This window comes from Ailuropoda melanoleuca, chromosome 19, assembly GCF_002007445.2.
Source record: "Ailuropoda melanoleuca isolate Jingjing chromosome 19, ASM200744v2, whole genome shotgun sequence".
Taxonomy (NCBI): Eukaryota; Metazoa; Chordata; class Mammalia; order Carnivora; family Ursidae; genus Ailuropoda; species Ailuropoda melanoleuca.
Window position 1 is genome coordinate 13,573,444 of NC_048236.1, and position 14,722 is coordinate 13,588,165.

Consider the following 14,722-nt stretch of genomic DNA (forward strand, 5'->3'; position numbering starts at 1 on the left):
CACTGAAGGAACTGGAATCATGTGGATTCCTAGGAACTGCTGAGAACAAAAAGAGTCATGGGGTGGGGGGAGAGAGCTTGTTGTGGCTGGCATGGCTCAGCACCATCAAGAGAAGACACACAACTTGAGCCTTCTCCCTCTGAAGGAAGAGAAAAGAGTGGAGCATGTATCCAGCATTCTAGCTTTCCCAAGGGCTGCCTGAGGGAATAATACCGGCCCCACCTGACTAAGGATGCTGACAGGGAACCAGAACACTTTGGATGCCTAATGCCCACTGAGAACAAGATGGGGAAGCTTATTACGAAACTAGAGAATTTAAAGATCTACTGACAGATACCAAAGGGAGTGAGAGATTATGAGCTCCTGCGGGGGGGGGGGGGGGGGAGGGAAAAACCTAAATGAGAAACTGCTCACTCACACCCAGAGAAATTGCATCCCTCCATAAAAGGCTTCAAGGGCCCCCAGAATTGCTAGACAGACTAATGGGACTTGCCCTGTACAAAGCCAGTTGGTAAAGACTGAGAGAAGTGACTATTTTTTCAAATGAGTGAATCCCAAAACAAAGCTGTAAGATACACAACAAAACAGGGAAACATGATACAATCAAAGAAACAGAGTAACTCTCCAGACACCAACCCTAAAGAAAGGGAGGTGTATTACCTGAAAAGGAATTCAAAACAACCATAATAAAGATACCCTATGAGCTTAAGAAATTGATGGTATAAACAAAATGAGAGCATCAACAGAGATATAAAATATAAAGGAGAACCAAAAAGAAATTTTGGACCTGAAGAACACAATAACTGAACTGGAAGGAAAAAAAAGGACTGGAGGGGCTCCAAATCAGACTCAATAAATCAGAAGAATGAATCAAAAACTTAAAGAAGGTTATTTGAAAATATTTGGGCAGAAGAACAAAAATTTTAAAGAATGAGAAAGACTGAAGAAAGCCTAAGTGACTTATGAGACACCATGAAGTACACCAATATACATGTTACAGACGTTTCAGGGGAGAAAGGGGCAGCATTTAGTTGAAGAATAATAGCCAAAAATTTCTCAAATCTAGGAAAGGAAATGTACATCCAAATTAAAGAACCCAAAGAAATCCGCATTAAGACATATTATAATCAAATTATCAGGGGGAAAAAAAGAGTTTTGAAGGCAGCAAGAAAAAAGCCACTCATTATATACAAGGGTATCCACCCCCCCACCTGCCCCATAGGACTGCTGGCAGATTTCTCAATAGAAACCTTGCAGGCCACAAGGGAATGGGATGATATACTCAAAGTGCTTGCTGAAAGAAAAAAATTGCCAACTGAAAAAACTCTAACTGGCAAAATATTCTTCGAAAATTAAAGAGAAATAAACACTTTCCCAGATTAAAAAAGGCTGAAGGAGTTCACCACCCTGCCTTATAAGAAATACTAAGGAAATTTTTAGGTTGAAATTAAAGGACATTAAACAACAACACAAAAGCACTGCAAAGTATAAAACTCTCTCGTTTGGGGCACCTGGGTGGCACAGTCAGTCATGCGTCCAACTCCTGGTTTTCAGCTCAGATCATGATCTCAGGGTTGTGAGATCGAGCCCCATGTCAGGCTCCTTGCTCAGCACGGAGTCTGCTTAAGACTCTCTCCCCCTCTCCTTCTACCCCTCCCCGCTGTGCATGCACATGCTCTCTTGCAGTGTCACTCTAAAATAAAAATAAATAAATCTCTAAAAAAAACTGACAGGTTAAATATATAGACAAGTTCAGAATACTATAATACTGTAACAGTGGTGTATAAATCATTTTTAATTCTGATAGAGAAGTTAAAAGAAAAAATTATAAACAATAACTACAACTGTAAAAATATGCTAATGAATACACAATGTAAGACGATTTGTAACATTAATAACAAAGTGTTAGGGGGCAGGGAGAAGCAAAAACGTTGAGTATTTGTATGTGATTGAAATTAACTTATCAGCTTAAAATAGCCTGCTGTAACTATATGCTGCTTTATGTAACTCCCATAGTAACCACAACGGAAATACCTATAAAAGATACACAAAAGAAAATGGGAAAAAAAAAAAACATGTCACTGCAAAAAAAAGTGAATGAAACACAATTGAAAAAACACAAAGCAATAGAGAAAAGAGAGACCAAAAAAGGTATAAGACAGACTGAAAATGATGAACAAAATGGTAGTATTAAATATTTCCCTATTGCTATTTCAGATATAAACGGATTAAACTCCCAAATACAAAGACACAGAGTGGCTAAATAGACCAAAAAAAAAAATCCAACTACATACTGTCTACAAGATATATACTTTAGGATTACAGACACACACAGGCTAAAAGTAAGGGGGCTAAAAGATACTCCATGCAGATGGTAACCAAAACACAGCAAAGGTGGCAATACTTAGACAAAATGGACTAAGTCAAAAACTCAAATGAGGGACGCCTGGGTGGCACAGCGGTTGAGCGTCTGCCTTCGGCTCAGGACGTGATCCCGGCATTATGGGATCGAGCCCCACATCAGGCTCTTCTGCTATGAGCCTGCTTCTTCCTCTCCCACTCCCTCTGCTTGTGTTCCCTCTCTCTGGCTGTCTCTATCTCTGTCGAATAAATAAAAAATAAAATATTAAAAAAAAAAAACTCAAATGAGACAAAGAAGGACATGATATGATAATAAATGGGTCGATTCACCGGCAAGGCATAACAATTATAAATATATATGTACCCAACATCATAGCACCCAAATATATGAAGCAAATGCTGACAGAACTGAAGGGAGAAATAGTAGACATAGAAAAAGAATACACAATAATAGTAAGGGATTTCAATGTTTTATTTCAATGATGAATAGAACATCCAAACAAAAGACCAAAAGGGGAACACAGAACTTGAACAACACTATAAGCCAAATGGAGCTAACAGAGATATACAGAACATTCCACCACACAGCAGCAGAATACACATTCTTCTTAAGTGCAAATGAAACATTCTCCAGGATAGATCATACGTTAGGTCAAAAAATAAGTCTTAACAAATTTAAGAAGACTGAAATCATACCAAATGTATCTCCCAACCACAACATAATGAAACTAGAAATTAATGATAGGAGGAAAAATGGAGCATTCACAAATACGTGGACATTAAACAGCATGCCCTTGAACGACCACTTGTTCAACCACGGACTCAAAAAAGAAATCAAAAGAAATTAGAAAATATCTTGAGATAAACAAAAACTAAAACACAACATACCAAAATTTATGAGATGCAGCAAAATACTAAGTATTTTGGAATAAAGGATCTCAAACAACCTAACTGTATTTATTTAAAAAATTAGAAAAAGAACAAATTGAGCCCAAAACTAACAGGAACAAGAGAATAATTGAAATTTTAATAACCTTTAAGATAATTAAGATTAGAGCAGAAATAAATGAAATAAGAGTAAAAGAAAAAAAAATTGAGTTTTTTTTTTTCAAGATCAACAAAACTGACATAACTTTAGCTAGATTAACTAAGGGAAAAAAAAAGAAGATTCAAATAAATAAAACTAGGAATGAAAGAGGAGACATTACAACTAATACCACAGAAATACAAACGATCATAAGGGACTGTAATAATTACACATCAACAATTCTGATAACCTAGAAGAAATGGATAAATTTCTAAACTAGAAATGGATAAATTTCTAAACTATACACCCTACCAAGACTGAATCATGAAGAAATAGAAAATCTAAACAGGCCTATAATTCTTAAGGATATTGAATCAGTAATCAAAAAAACCTCCCAACAAAGAAAAGCCCAGGACCAGGTGCCTTCACTCGTGAATTCTACCAAACACTTAAAGAATTAATGCCAATCCTTCTCAAACTCTTACCAAAAAACTGAAGAGAGAATACTTCCAAACTTTTTATAAGGCCAGCACTGCCCTGACACAAAGGACAGAAAAAGACACTACAGGGAAAGAAAGCTAAAGGTCCATATTCCTGATGACTATAGATATAAAAATCCTCCACAAATTACCAACAAATTGAATTCAACAGCATTATAAAAAGGATCCCAAAAAATCATACATCACGACCCAGTGGAATTTATCCTTGAGATGCAAAGATGGTTTAACCTATGAAATTAATCAATGCAATACACCACATTAACAGAATAAAGGATAAAAGTCACATGATCATCTCAACATTTGCAGAAAAAAACATCTGACAAAATTTAACATTCTTTCGTAATAAAAACACTCACCAAATTAAGAAGGAATTTACCTCAATATAATAAAGGTCATTTATGAAAAGACCACAGTTAACATCATAATCAATGGTGAAAAATCAAAAGCTCCTCCTTTAAGATCAGGAACAAGACAAGGATGCCCATTCTTGCCACTTCTATTCAACATAGTATTGGAAGTACTAGCCAGAACATCAAAAGTAATAAAATACTAGGGAATAAACTTAACCAATGAGGCAAAAGACTTGAATGCTGAAAATTATAAAACACTGCTAAAAGAAACTAAAGAAATCACCAACAAGTAGAAACATCTCATGTTCAGGGACTGGAAAACTTAATAATGCAAAAATTTCCGCATCACCCAAAGTGACCTATAGTTTCAATGCAATCCCTATCAAGATCCCAAAAGCCAGTCACAGAAGGACAAATACTGCATGATTCCACCTTTATGAAATATGTAAAGTAGTCAAACTCATAACAACAGAAAGCAGAATGGTGGCTGTCAGAGTGGGAGAGAGAGGGAAACAGGGAGTAGCTGTTCAATGGGCACAAAGTTTCTGTCATGCAACATGAAGAAGTTCTAGATATCTACAGTGCAACACTGTCCTTGTAGTTAACTATACTGTATTATATACTTAAAGTGTTTAAGAGGTTAGAGCTCATGTGTTTTTTATAATAAAAAAATAGAAAGAAAAAGAAAAAAATTAAACTCTCAGACAGATAAAGAAATCATTGCCTATTATAAAAAGATCATCCTGAAATAAGTAACATATTACAGAATACACCTTTAAGGAAATGGTATGAAATAATCCATGTGGCACCAAAGAAGTAAATAATATTTTGTTCATTGTGGATCAATAACAAGAGTATAAAAGTGAACAATATTAGGAAATGGTAATCCTATAGGTAGAATGTAACCACTTGTCAAAAAAAAAAAAAGGAAATTATAAATTGCATGATTTGAGGCTTCTGCAATACAACAATACATTAATCATAATCTAATAGTTATTGAAGGAGTCAAGGTGAAAAAGCCTTTATATTTCCCTAAGTACAATTTCAAAAACTACATTTTAAAAGATGGCTATTGTACAGCATGTTTGTGAACTGAATAGACACAGACATTGCTTACATTCTTTCTTTGAGTGTGCATGAAGAAATATGTGGCAAGGTTTCAAATTTTTCTTTTTTTTTACGGACTGGACATTTTTGCTAAAAGAATTTTTTTTACCCTTTTAAGCACAGCTACTCTTTCACATGTAATTAGAATTTTTTAAATAGAATTCATTTACCAAAATATGTATCTACAGAAAGTCTCTGAAGCAAGTACAGCCCAGACATACTTAGTCAAATTCATATTTTAGGATATAAAAGAATGGTAAGTAAAATATCACCATGAAAAGTCTGTTTTAATAATGTAATATACCTAGCTTCAAAACCAAAGAATTCTAACTCTAATCTTAAAACATATTGAAAAATCTATGTATGTCAATTATTTTTCAATAAAACTGGGAAACAAATATAAATTCTTCTGTTCAAGACGACAAAAGTCAACAGAGTCTTACTGTTAGAAACATAAAAGAATAACTGTGATGATCATTTGTACTTGCTGTAGTACCCTTTTAAAAGTGTGATTAAAGAAAGCGCATAATTTCTATCCCTTCTTAAATAATCTAAAAATAAAATTCAATTTTTTTTCTGTACCATAGTCTCCAAATATGAAGAAAATAGAAATAAATTTGTCTTCTAGGCCCCAATCACTCAGAAATGTTTCTTCTTTTTTTTTTTTTTTTTAAGATTTTATTTATTTATTCGACAGAGATAGAGACAGCCAATGAGAGAGGGAACACAAGCAGGGGGAGTGGGAGAGGAAGAAGCAGGCTCATAGCGGAGGAGCCTGACGTGGGGCTCGATCCCGTAACGCCGGGATCACGCCCTGAGCCGAAGGCAGACGCTTAACCACTGTGCCACCCAGGCGCCCCTCTTTTTTTTTTTTTTTTAAGATTTTATTTATTTGAGACAGAGAGAGAGAGCACAGAAGGAGTTGAGAGGAAGAAGCAGTCTCTCCACCAAGCAGGAAACCTGATCCGGGGTTTGATCCCAGGACCCTGGGGTCATGACCTGAGGTGAAGATAGACGCTTAACTGAACGAGTCACCCAAGCACCCCAGAAATGTTTCTATCAAATGTGAACCAACCTATTTTTGGAGACTTTTTAGGTAAATTAGGAAAAAAAAAAGCCTTTCCATTTTACATGAATATTATTTTTTAGGTATATCTTAAATGCCTATAATATGACAAACAAATTACTCTCCCCCAAAATAATATGAACATAAGCATGTCTATGTCCTAATAGGATTAATATTTGCCAAAAATTGGAGCTTTTCCATACCATGGACTTATCATAAACACAAAGTTAGATTTCATTAATATAAAAGTAATTACTATAAGTACTACATTTTTTAATGTTCTCCCATTGATGGTAGAAATTTAAGTCTTTCTCAAGAGCAATTTTTAACATTTTTCCAGAGCTTCAGCAATGTTCGTAATTTGACCTTTGTTTTTGAAAGAAATGAGATTCCCATTCAGAATTCTGTAAAAGAATATTCACAAGAATAGTAGAAAAACTTAGAAATGAACAAAACACATAGACTGATGAATGGATAAAGAAAATGTGGTGCGTGCGCGCTCACACACACACATTACTCCGTCATCAAAAAGAAAGAAATCTTGCCATTTGCAATGACATGGATGGAGCAAGTGTATCATGTTAAGAGAAATAAGTAAAAAAAAAAACCAAATACCCTATGAATCCACTCATATGTCGAATTTAAAAAACAAAGCAGATGAACATAGGGGAAAAAAAGAGAGAGAGAGGGAAACCATAAAACAAACTCTTAACTACATAGATCAAATTGAGGGTTGACAGAGGGATGGTGGGTGGGGGATGCACTAAATGTGTGATGGGTATTAAGGAGGGCACGTGTTGTGATGAGCACTAGGTGTTAGGTGATCAATCACTAAATTCTATTCCTGAAACCAATGCTACACTATATGTTAACAAACCAGAATTTAGATAAAAAAATTTTAGAGATGAATCACTAAATTCTACTACTGAAACCAGTACTATATGTTAACCAACCAGAATTTAGATTAAAAAATTTTTAAAAAGAAAGGAACTAAACATACAAAAAAAAAGGGAAATTATTAAATGAATTATCTTAGGAGACTGAGGTTGTCTATCATGTTACTAGAGGATGAAAATTATACATAAAAAAAATAGAATATACAATAGTATGAAAATGGAGTATGAAATTATATATACAATGTTATCCTTATTTAGGCACACGAATAAGCTCTCAGGCACACTGAAATAAAAAAAAAGAAAGACTGGAATGAAAAAGACAAAAAACTCCCTAACAAGAGTAATAATGATCATGTGTGGTTTACATATATTCTTATTTTTTATGTGTCTTTATATTCTTCCATCTCCACAACAGACATGCTGTAATTGAAAAGAAAAAGCAACAAAAAGACAAAGTATGATATTTTCCAACTGCAGATTTTCTTAAGTAATTGTTTCTAAAAACGAAATTTATCCAGAATAAGTGAAACACAAAAATACGCATTCACCTCCATTCTAACATGATAGATAATTTGACACTAAATATAACTACACCAGTATAAATAAGCAGGTTATTCAAAAGTGTTAGAAAATGCAATTATTAATTGTTTCCAAATTCTATTAAGGCTTACCTTCACAAAGTTTCTGCTTCATCACCTCCCTTATTTTGGATATTGCAATATAGTCTTCCACATAAAACACGTAAGTAGATGAAGGCTTATTGGCAATAGCTCTAAGCTCTGCATCTTCTGTTTCTGAACCAACGCCAATAGCAAATAATGTTATTTTACTGTCTCTTGCTGCTTCTGCTGCATCTTTAACTTCATCTTGGGATTTACCATCTGTAAGTACTACTGCTATTTTAGTCAGAAACCGTGAGGACTTGGCAAAAAGGTAATCAAGAGCAAACTGGATGGCCTTTCCGGTCCTTGTGTTTCCACCCAGGTAATGTATGGATTCCATTGCTGCCACCAAATTCTCTCCTGAATCATGACTTCCAAGAGGAATCTCTAATACAGGGTAGTCACTATACTGGACCACTCCAACTTGAATAAACTTCGGTCCTATATCAAAGTTTTTTGTGATATTGACAAGCCATTTCTTCACTATTTCAAAGTTTTCTGGGCCAACACTGTAAGAGCCATCTAAGATGAAAACTAAATCTGTCGGAGCAGTACGACAACCTAAGCGAAAAAGAAAAACATCAGAGCACATTTGTTGTATAAAAAGCAAAACACGGGAGAAGTTTTACTGCATGATCTTTAAGCAGATGTCGGGGGATCCTTTCACAACATACATGTGTATCAAATCGCCACGAGGTACACTTTAAAAATAATACAATTTTATATCTCCATTATACCTCAATAAAGCTAAAATTTTAAAAAGAAAAAGTAACCAGTTCATAGGAGCTTTGTGAAAATTAAATAAGATACACTGCCTAACTCATGAAAATTCTTTCTGAATGAGAACTATTCTTTTTGTTGACATTTTTAATTTCTCTTATCTCAATTTAAGAATTAGTGATTCAGCTTTAAAAGTAGGGAATAAAAAATTGAATGCTGTATTTGACATGATATCTAGATAACTCTTTGTAGAGGCAGGCATCACCATAAAGCAACATTTAATTCCATTTCCCCACTGAATAAATGAAAACACACAAATAATAAATAAATAAATGATTTTCAGCTATACACTAATAGCATTCTTTTAAGTTATCCATGAAATATGTTTAGTTTAATGCTAACCTGAAATATTTATAAAAATATACATAAATAAATGAATGGGAGAATGAAATTCAAAAACAAGAAAACTTTTTGCCAACTTCAGGACTCAATTAGCAGTAAAGATCCATATTCTTTGATATAGTTGATAAAAGTTTAATGAAACAAGATCATCAATGTAGTTACTCTTGCACTACAAGCAAGGTAAGTGTTTAAAGATCTGATCTCTCGTCTTCAGCCAATAAGACACTTGTGCTAAGTGAATCTTTGTTAATGAGTATAAAGCTATTCTTCCTCCACAGAGATAAAAATTCTTGTTTCAAGATACCAGGAAACACATGTGATCAGCACACATGAGAGTTCTACTGGAGAACAAATAAAAACTATCTTTGGTGTAAGTTACACCAAGAAAGGTTCTAAACACTTGTGGAAAGAAAAAAAACATCTTAACTGTCTTTTCCACAGTACACAGTATGCCTCCAACCCTATTTTATTCTTTCAGTGTATGTATATTGAATACCTACTCTGTGTTTGATATTATGCTAGGTACCAGCTTCAAAGATGCATAAGATATCTCGAACAGATCTCATAGTCTATTAAGACAGGCAACTGGCTGGGTAGGGAAAGTACAAAATATTATGAGAACACTTAGGAGGGGGTAGCAAACTAACCTCAAAGTCAGAGCAGATCTTATGGGAAAGCTGACAGGGAACCTGAGATCTAAAAGGAGAGCTTTAAGCCAGGTGAAGAGGAGGACCTTCTAATCAGAGGGAGTAGTAAGTATAAAGGTCCAGAGTAAGAATTGAACACAGCCCAAAAGACAAATTGGTTTGAGTAATTCCAATAGTTTGAAATGGCCAACAGAGTACATTGAAAGGAATGGCTACACTTCCTTTCTCTTACTCTCAATTTTGCACTCACAGCAGCAAAAATACCACCATTTATGGCCCATACAATAAAGATCACATGTCCCTGGAGATGGTAAGTTGAAAAAAGGATGATGCAAGGTAATATGATAACAAATTTTAATTCTTGTGTTTTTACTCATATTAATGGTCTCCCTTACTAGGGATCACATGCCCAATTTAAATGCACTACTTTAAACTTAAAGTACTGATCAGATGCCCAATATAATGATTTATTTTCTGTAAACCTTATAAATAAGATACCATAATTGCAAAGGACAGTCCTGGAGGAAAAAACAATGTTCAGTGACAATTAGTATTTGTATTTTTGCATTTCTTTATAAGTAAAATCAATCCATCGATCTCTCTCTCTTTCCCTCTCCTTTCCTTTCCATTCTTTTCCTCTACTTCCGTATCTGGGACGATGACAAGGCTCACACAAAGATGCCTCAATTTTAAAGTTAACTCACCCATCACAGTAACCAGCAAAAATAAACACTATTGTCAGGTGAACACGCAGTCCAGAAGTTACCAAAAAAATTTTTTAACTGCCAAAAATTGATTTATCTCAAAAATGTAACCATGATTATGATGTCACTCTCAAGGTGGTAGTGAAGTCCAAAAAAGCATGAGGAACACTATTCCAACATCTTTTGGCATGGTGAACACTGCCAGAGTTCAGGCTGCGGGCAGCAGAAATGGAATTCTTCCCCACAGGCAAATTTTCTAACCCAAGGGAATGCAGTTCTTCTGGGTTTTTTTGGAAGCTGGACTGGGATTAGAGACATATGCTCTTATTGGGCCTTTGTGGGAGAGACAAAAGGACAGACAAGTTATGTTTGCAGTTCTTCAGGGTTGTCCTTCCTCAATACTATGAGACTCATTGTCTAGACCTAATAGTGTTTGTGTGCCACTTGATTCAGTGTTTATAAACTCTTACAAGGGTTATTCTTGGCCCTTCTATCCCTTTCCAGAGCCATGGACCATATCTTTCATAACTGCAAGGTTAGCCAAGAGCATGGGTACAAAAGCAAGTACTGCCATTTATAAAAACTAGACAAAATACCATTCCAAGAAACCTCCTCCTTAGAGATATATATCACTAGTGTCATAGAAAAGAAAATATAGACTGAGGATCAAGGCATAGTTCAAATACTAGTTATAGCTCTAACTAGCTGTATGATATTAGGTAAGCCCCTTATTTTGAGACTCTCTTTTTCTATTCAAAAAACAGAGAAAAGAGTATCTACCTTGTATAGTACTTGAGTGGATTAAACTATAAAAGTGTTATACAAACATTAAATTCTTATTTATAAATTTTAAGCAAGCTGAATCAAGTTGTTAAACCATATAATTTAAGTGCTATAGAACCATAATTAATTTATAGAAGGGAGTTTGAGTTTTAAAATATGGTTATAAGCCAGCTTTTTTAAAAGAAGCATAATATCTGTAAATAATGGCCAGGGTAGCAGACTGCAATTAATACAGCTCTCCCTCTCTAATGCAAACTCTCATATAGGCAATCAGAGTAACAGTCACCATCTACTGAGATGTCACTATGCTAAACCATTAACATGCGTTATCCTGTTTACACGGATTATCTCGTTATCTCTATGAGGTAACCTCATAGGATGGTCATAATAACCCAATGAGGTAGGTACTTAATCTCCGTATCACTAAGTTCTATATGGCTGAGCATAAACTCAATACCAGACCGTTTATTCAAAAGCCTGATTGATAAAAGAGAATAAACAACTACCACAGAATTTTCTCAAAATTACCTCTGATAGAAGCTTTCCTCTCATTTAATATGTAACATAGCAATTCATTTCATTTTATGGAATTACAGCATCAAAGACAGTAAGAATAAGGTCCTTAAAAGAATTGCTTGAGCTCCCCAATTTGATTTCCACAATCAATTTGTTGATAACAAAAACGCTGATAATTCTTACTTGATCTTATTTCCCCATCTTCAGCTAATACAGAATTCTGAAGAAGCAGGACCAAGACTATCCAAAGAAATGAAATATGGTGAGCCATGTTTCTGTTTTCGTTCTAATATTTTGGTTTTAGGATTCCTAAAAAGAAAAAAGAAAAAAAAAGGAAAGTTAAACACATTAGAAAAATAATGACAAATACCTAGCCATTATAAGTTTAAATTCTTTCATTGTAATACTAGGAGTAGTTTTTACTACCCTTAGAAAAATTTATATGTCTAAAATAGCCATATTTTAATAAGAGAAAGCACAAGAACCATATGATCCTCTTAACTGATGCAGAAAAAGCATTTGACAAAATACAGCATCGTTTCTTGATTAAAACTCTCCACAGTTTAAGGAGAGAGGGAACATACCTCAATATCATAAAAGCCATGTATGAAAAGCCCACTGTATCATTCTCAATGGCAAAAAAAAATGAGAGTTTTTCCCCTAAGGTCAGAAACACGACAGGGATGTCCACTCTCACCAATGCTGTTCAACATAGTACTAGAAGTCCTAGCCTCAGCAGTCAGACAACAAAAAGAAATAAAAGGCATCCAAATCAGCAAAGTCAAACTCTCGTTCTTCGAAAATGACATGATACTTTATGTGGAAAACCCAAAAGACACTCCACACAAAAATGGCTAGATCTCATACAGGAATTCAGCAAAGTGGCAGGATATAAAATCAATGCACAGTTGCATTTCTATACACTAACAATGAGACAGAAGAAAACGAAATTAAGGAATCGATCCTATTTACAATTGCACCAATAACCATAAGATAACCTAGGAATAAACCTAACCAAAGAGGTAAAGGATCTGTACTCTGAAAACTATAGAACACTCATGAAAGAAACTGAGGAAGACACAAAGAAATAGAAAAATATTCCATGCTCATGGATCAGAAGAACAAATATTATTAAATGTCTATGCTACCCAGAGCAATCTACACATTCAATGCAATCCCTATCAAAATACCATCAATATTTTTCACAAAACTGGGACAAATAACCCTAAAATTTGTATGGAACCAGAAAAGACCCCAAATAGCCAAAGGAATGTTGAAAAAGAAAGCCAAAGCTCGTGGCATCACAAATCATGGTGTATTATAATGCTGTGAACATCAAGACAAGATGGTACTGGCACAAAAACAGAAACACAGATCAATGGAACAGAATAGAGAACCCAGATGTGGACTCAACTCTATGGTCAACTGATCTTTGACAAAGCAGGAAAGAATATCCAATGGGAAAAAGACAATCTCCCCAACAGATCGTGTTGGGAAAATTGGACAGCCACATGCAGAAGAATGAAACTGGAGCAACTTCTTATACCATACACAAAGATAAACTCAAAATGAATGGAAGACCTAAATGTGAGACAGGAATCCATCAAAATCCTAGAGGAGATCATAGGCACAACCTCTTTGACCTCGGCCACAACAACTTCTTGCTAGACACTGTCTCCAAAGGCAAGGGAAACAAAAGCAAAAATGAACTATTGGGACTTTATCAAGATAAAAAGCTTTTGCACCGCAAAGGAAACAGTCAACAAAACTAAAAGGCAACCTACGGAATGGGAGACGATATTTACAAATGACCTATCAGATAAAGGGCTAGTATCTAAGATCTATAAAGAACTTATCAAACTCAACACCCAAAAAACAAATAATCCAGTCAAGAAATGGGCAGAAGACATGAATAGACATTTCTCCAAAGAAGACCTACAAATGGCCAACAGACACATGAAAAAATGCTCCACATCACTTGGCATCAGGAAGATACAAATCAAAACCACAATGAGATACCACCTCACACCAGTCAGGATGGCTAAAATTAATAAGACAAGAAACAACAAATGTTGACAAGGATGTGGAGAAAGGGGAGCCCTCTTACCTGTTGGTGGGAATGCAAGCTGGTACAGCCACCCTGGAAAACAATACGGAGTTTCCTCAAGACGTTAAAATAGAGCTACCCTACAACGTAGCAATTGCATTACTAGGTATCTACCCCAAAGATACAAATGTAGTGATCTGAAGGGGTACCTGTACCCCAATGTTTAGAGCAGCAATGTCCACAACAGCCAACCTATGGAAAGAGCCCAGATGTCCATCAACACAGGAATGGATAAAGAAGATGTGAGATAGATATTTAGGTATATATACATACATACACACACACAATGGAATATTACTCAGCCATCAGAAAGGATGAAATCTTGAATTTGCATCGACATGGATGGAACTGGAGGATATTATGTTGAGCGAAATACGTCAATCAGAGAAAGGCAATTATCATATGGCTTCATTCATATGTGGAATTTAAGAAACAAAACAGATGATCATAGGGGAAGGGAGAGAAAAATAAAATAAGAAGAAATCAGAGAAGGAGACAAACCATAAGAGACTCTTAACTACAGGAAATAAAGTGAGGGTTACTGGAGGGAAGGTGGGGAGATGGGGTAACTGGGTGATGGGCATTAAGGAGGCCACGCGATGTAATGAGCACTGGATGTTATATGCAACTGATGAATTACTGAAGTCTACATCTGAAACTAATAATACACCATATGTTAACTAATTGAATTTAAATAAGCAAAGAAATTAAAATAAAATAGCCATATTTTAAATAGATTAATGCAAGAGGAAAATGACTATGAGCTGAAGAAAACCATGTCTTTTAATTCATAATTATCTTGGAAAAGTATCAACTTTTCCAAAACTTTGAGCTTTGCTCAAAATATTTACTAGAATTCCTCCTTCAAGCATGG

The 14,722-nt window shown here is 35.0% G+C and overlaps 1 protein-coding gene across 2 annotated transcripts in view; it reads right to left on the reverse strand.

Moving 5' to 3' along the window:
* The window catches only part of COL21A1 (collagen type XXI alpha 1 chain), a 177,565-nt gene that overhangs the window by 108,113 nt on the left and 54,730 nt on the right, over window positions 1–14,722 (reverse strand). For both annotated transcript variants that reach the window (XM_019799345.2, XM_011224576.3), the window contains exons 2-3: window positions 11,925–12,050; window positions 7,979–8,530 (exon numbers count right to left, since the gene is read on the reverse strand). In XM_019799345.2, coding sequence (XP_019654904.1) covers window positions 7,979–8,530; window positions 11,925–12,012 — 640 coding nt within the window. In that variant the 5' untranslated portion in view covers window positions 12,013–12,050. The remainder of the gene's footprint in view (window positions 1–7,978; window positions 8,531–11,924; window positions 12,051–14,722) is intronic.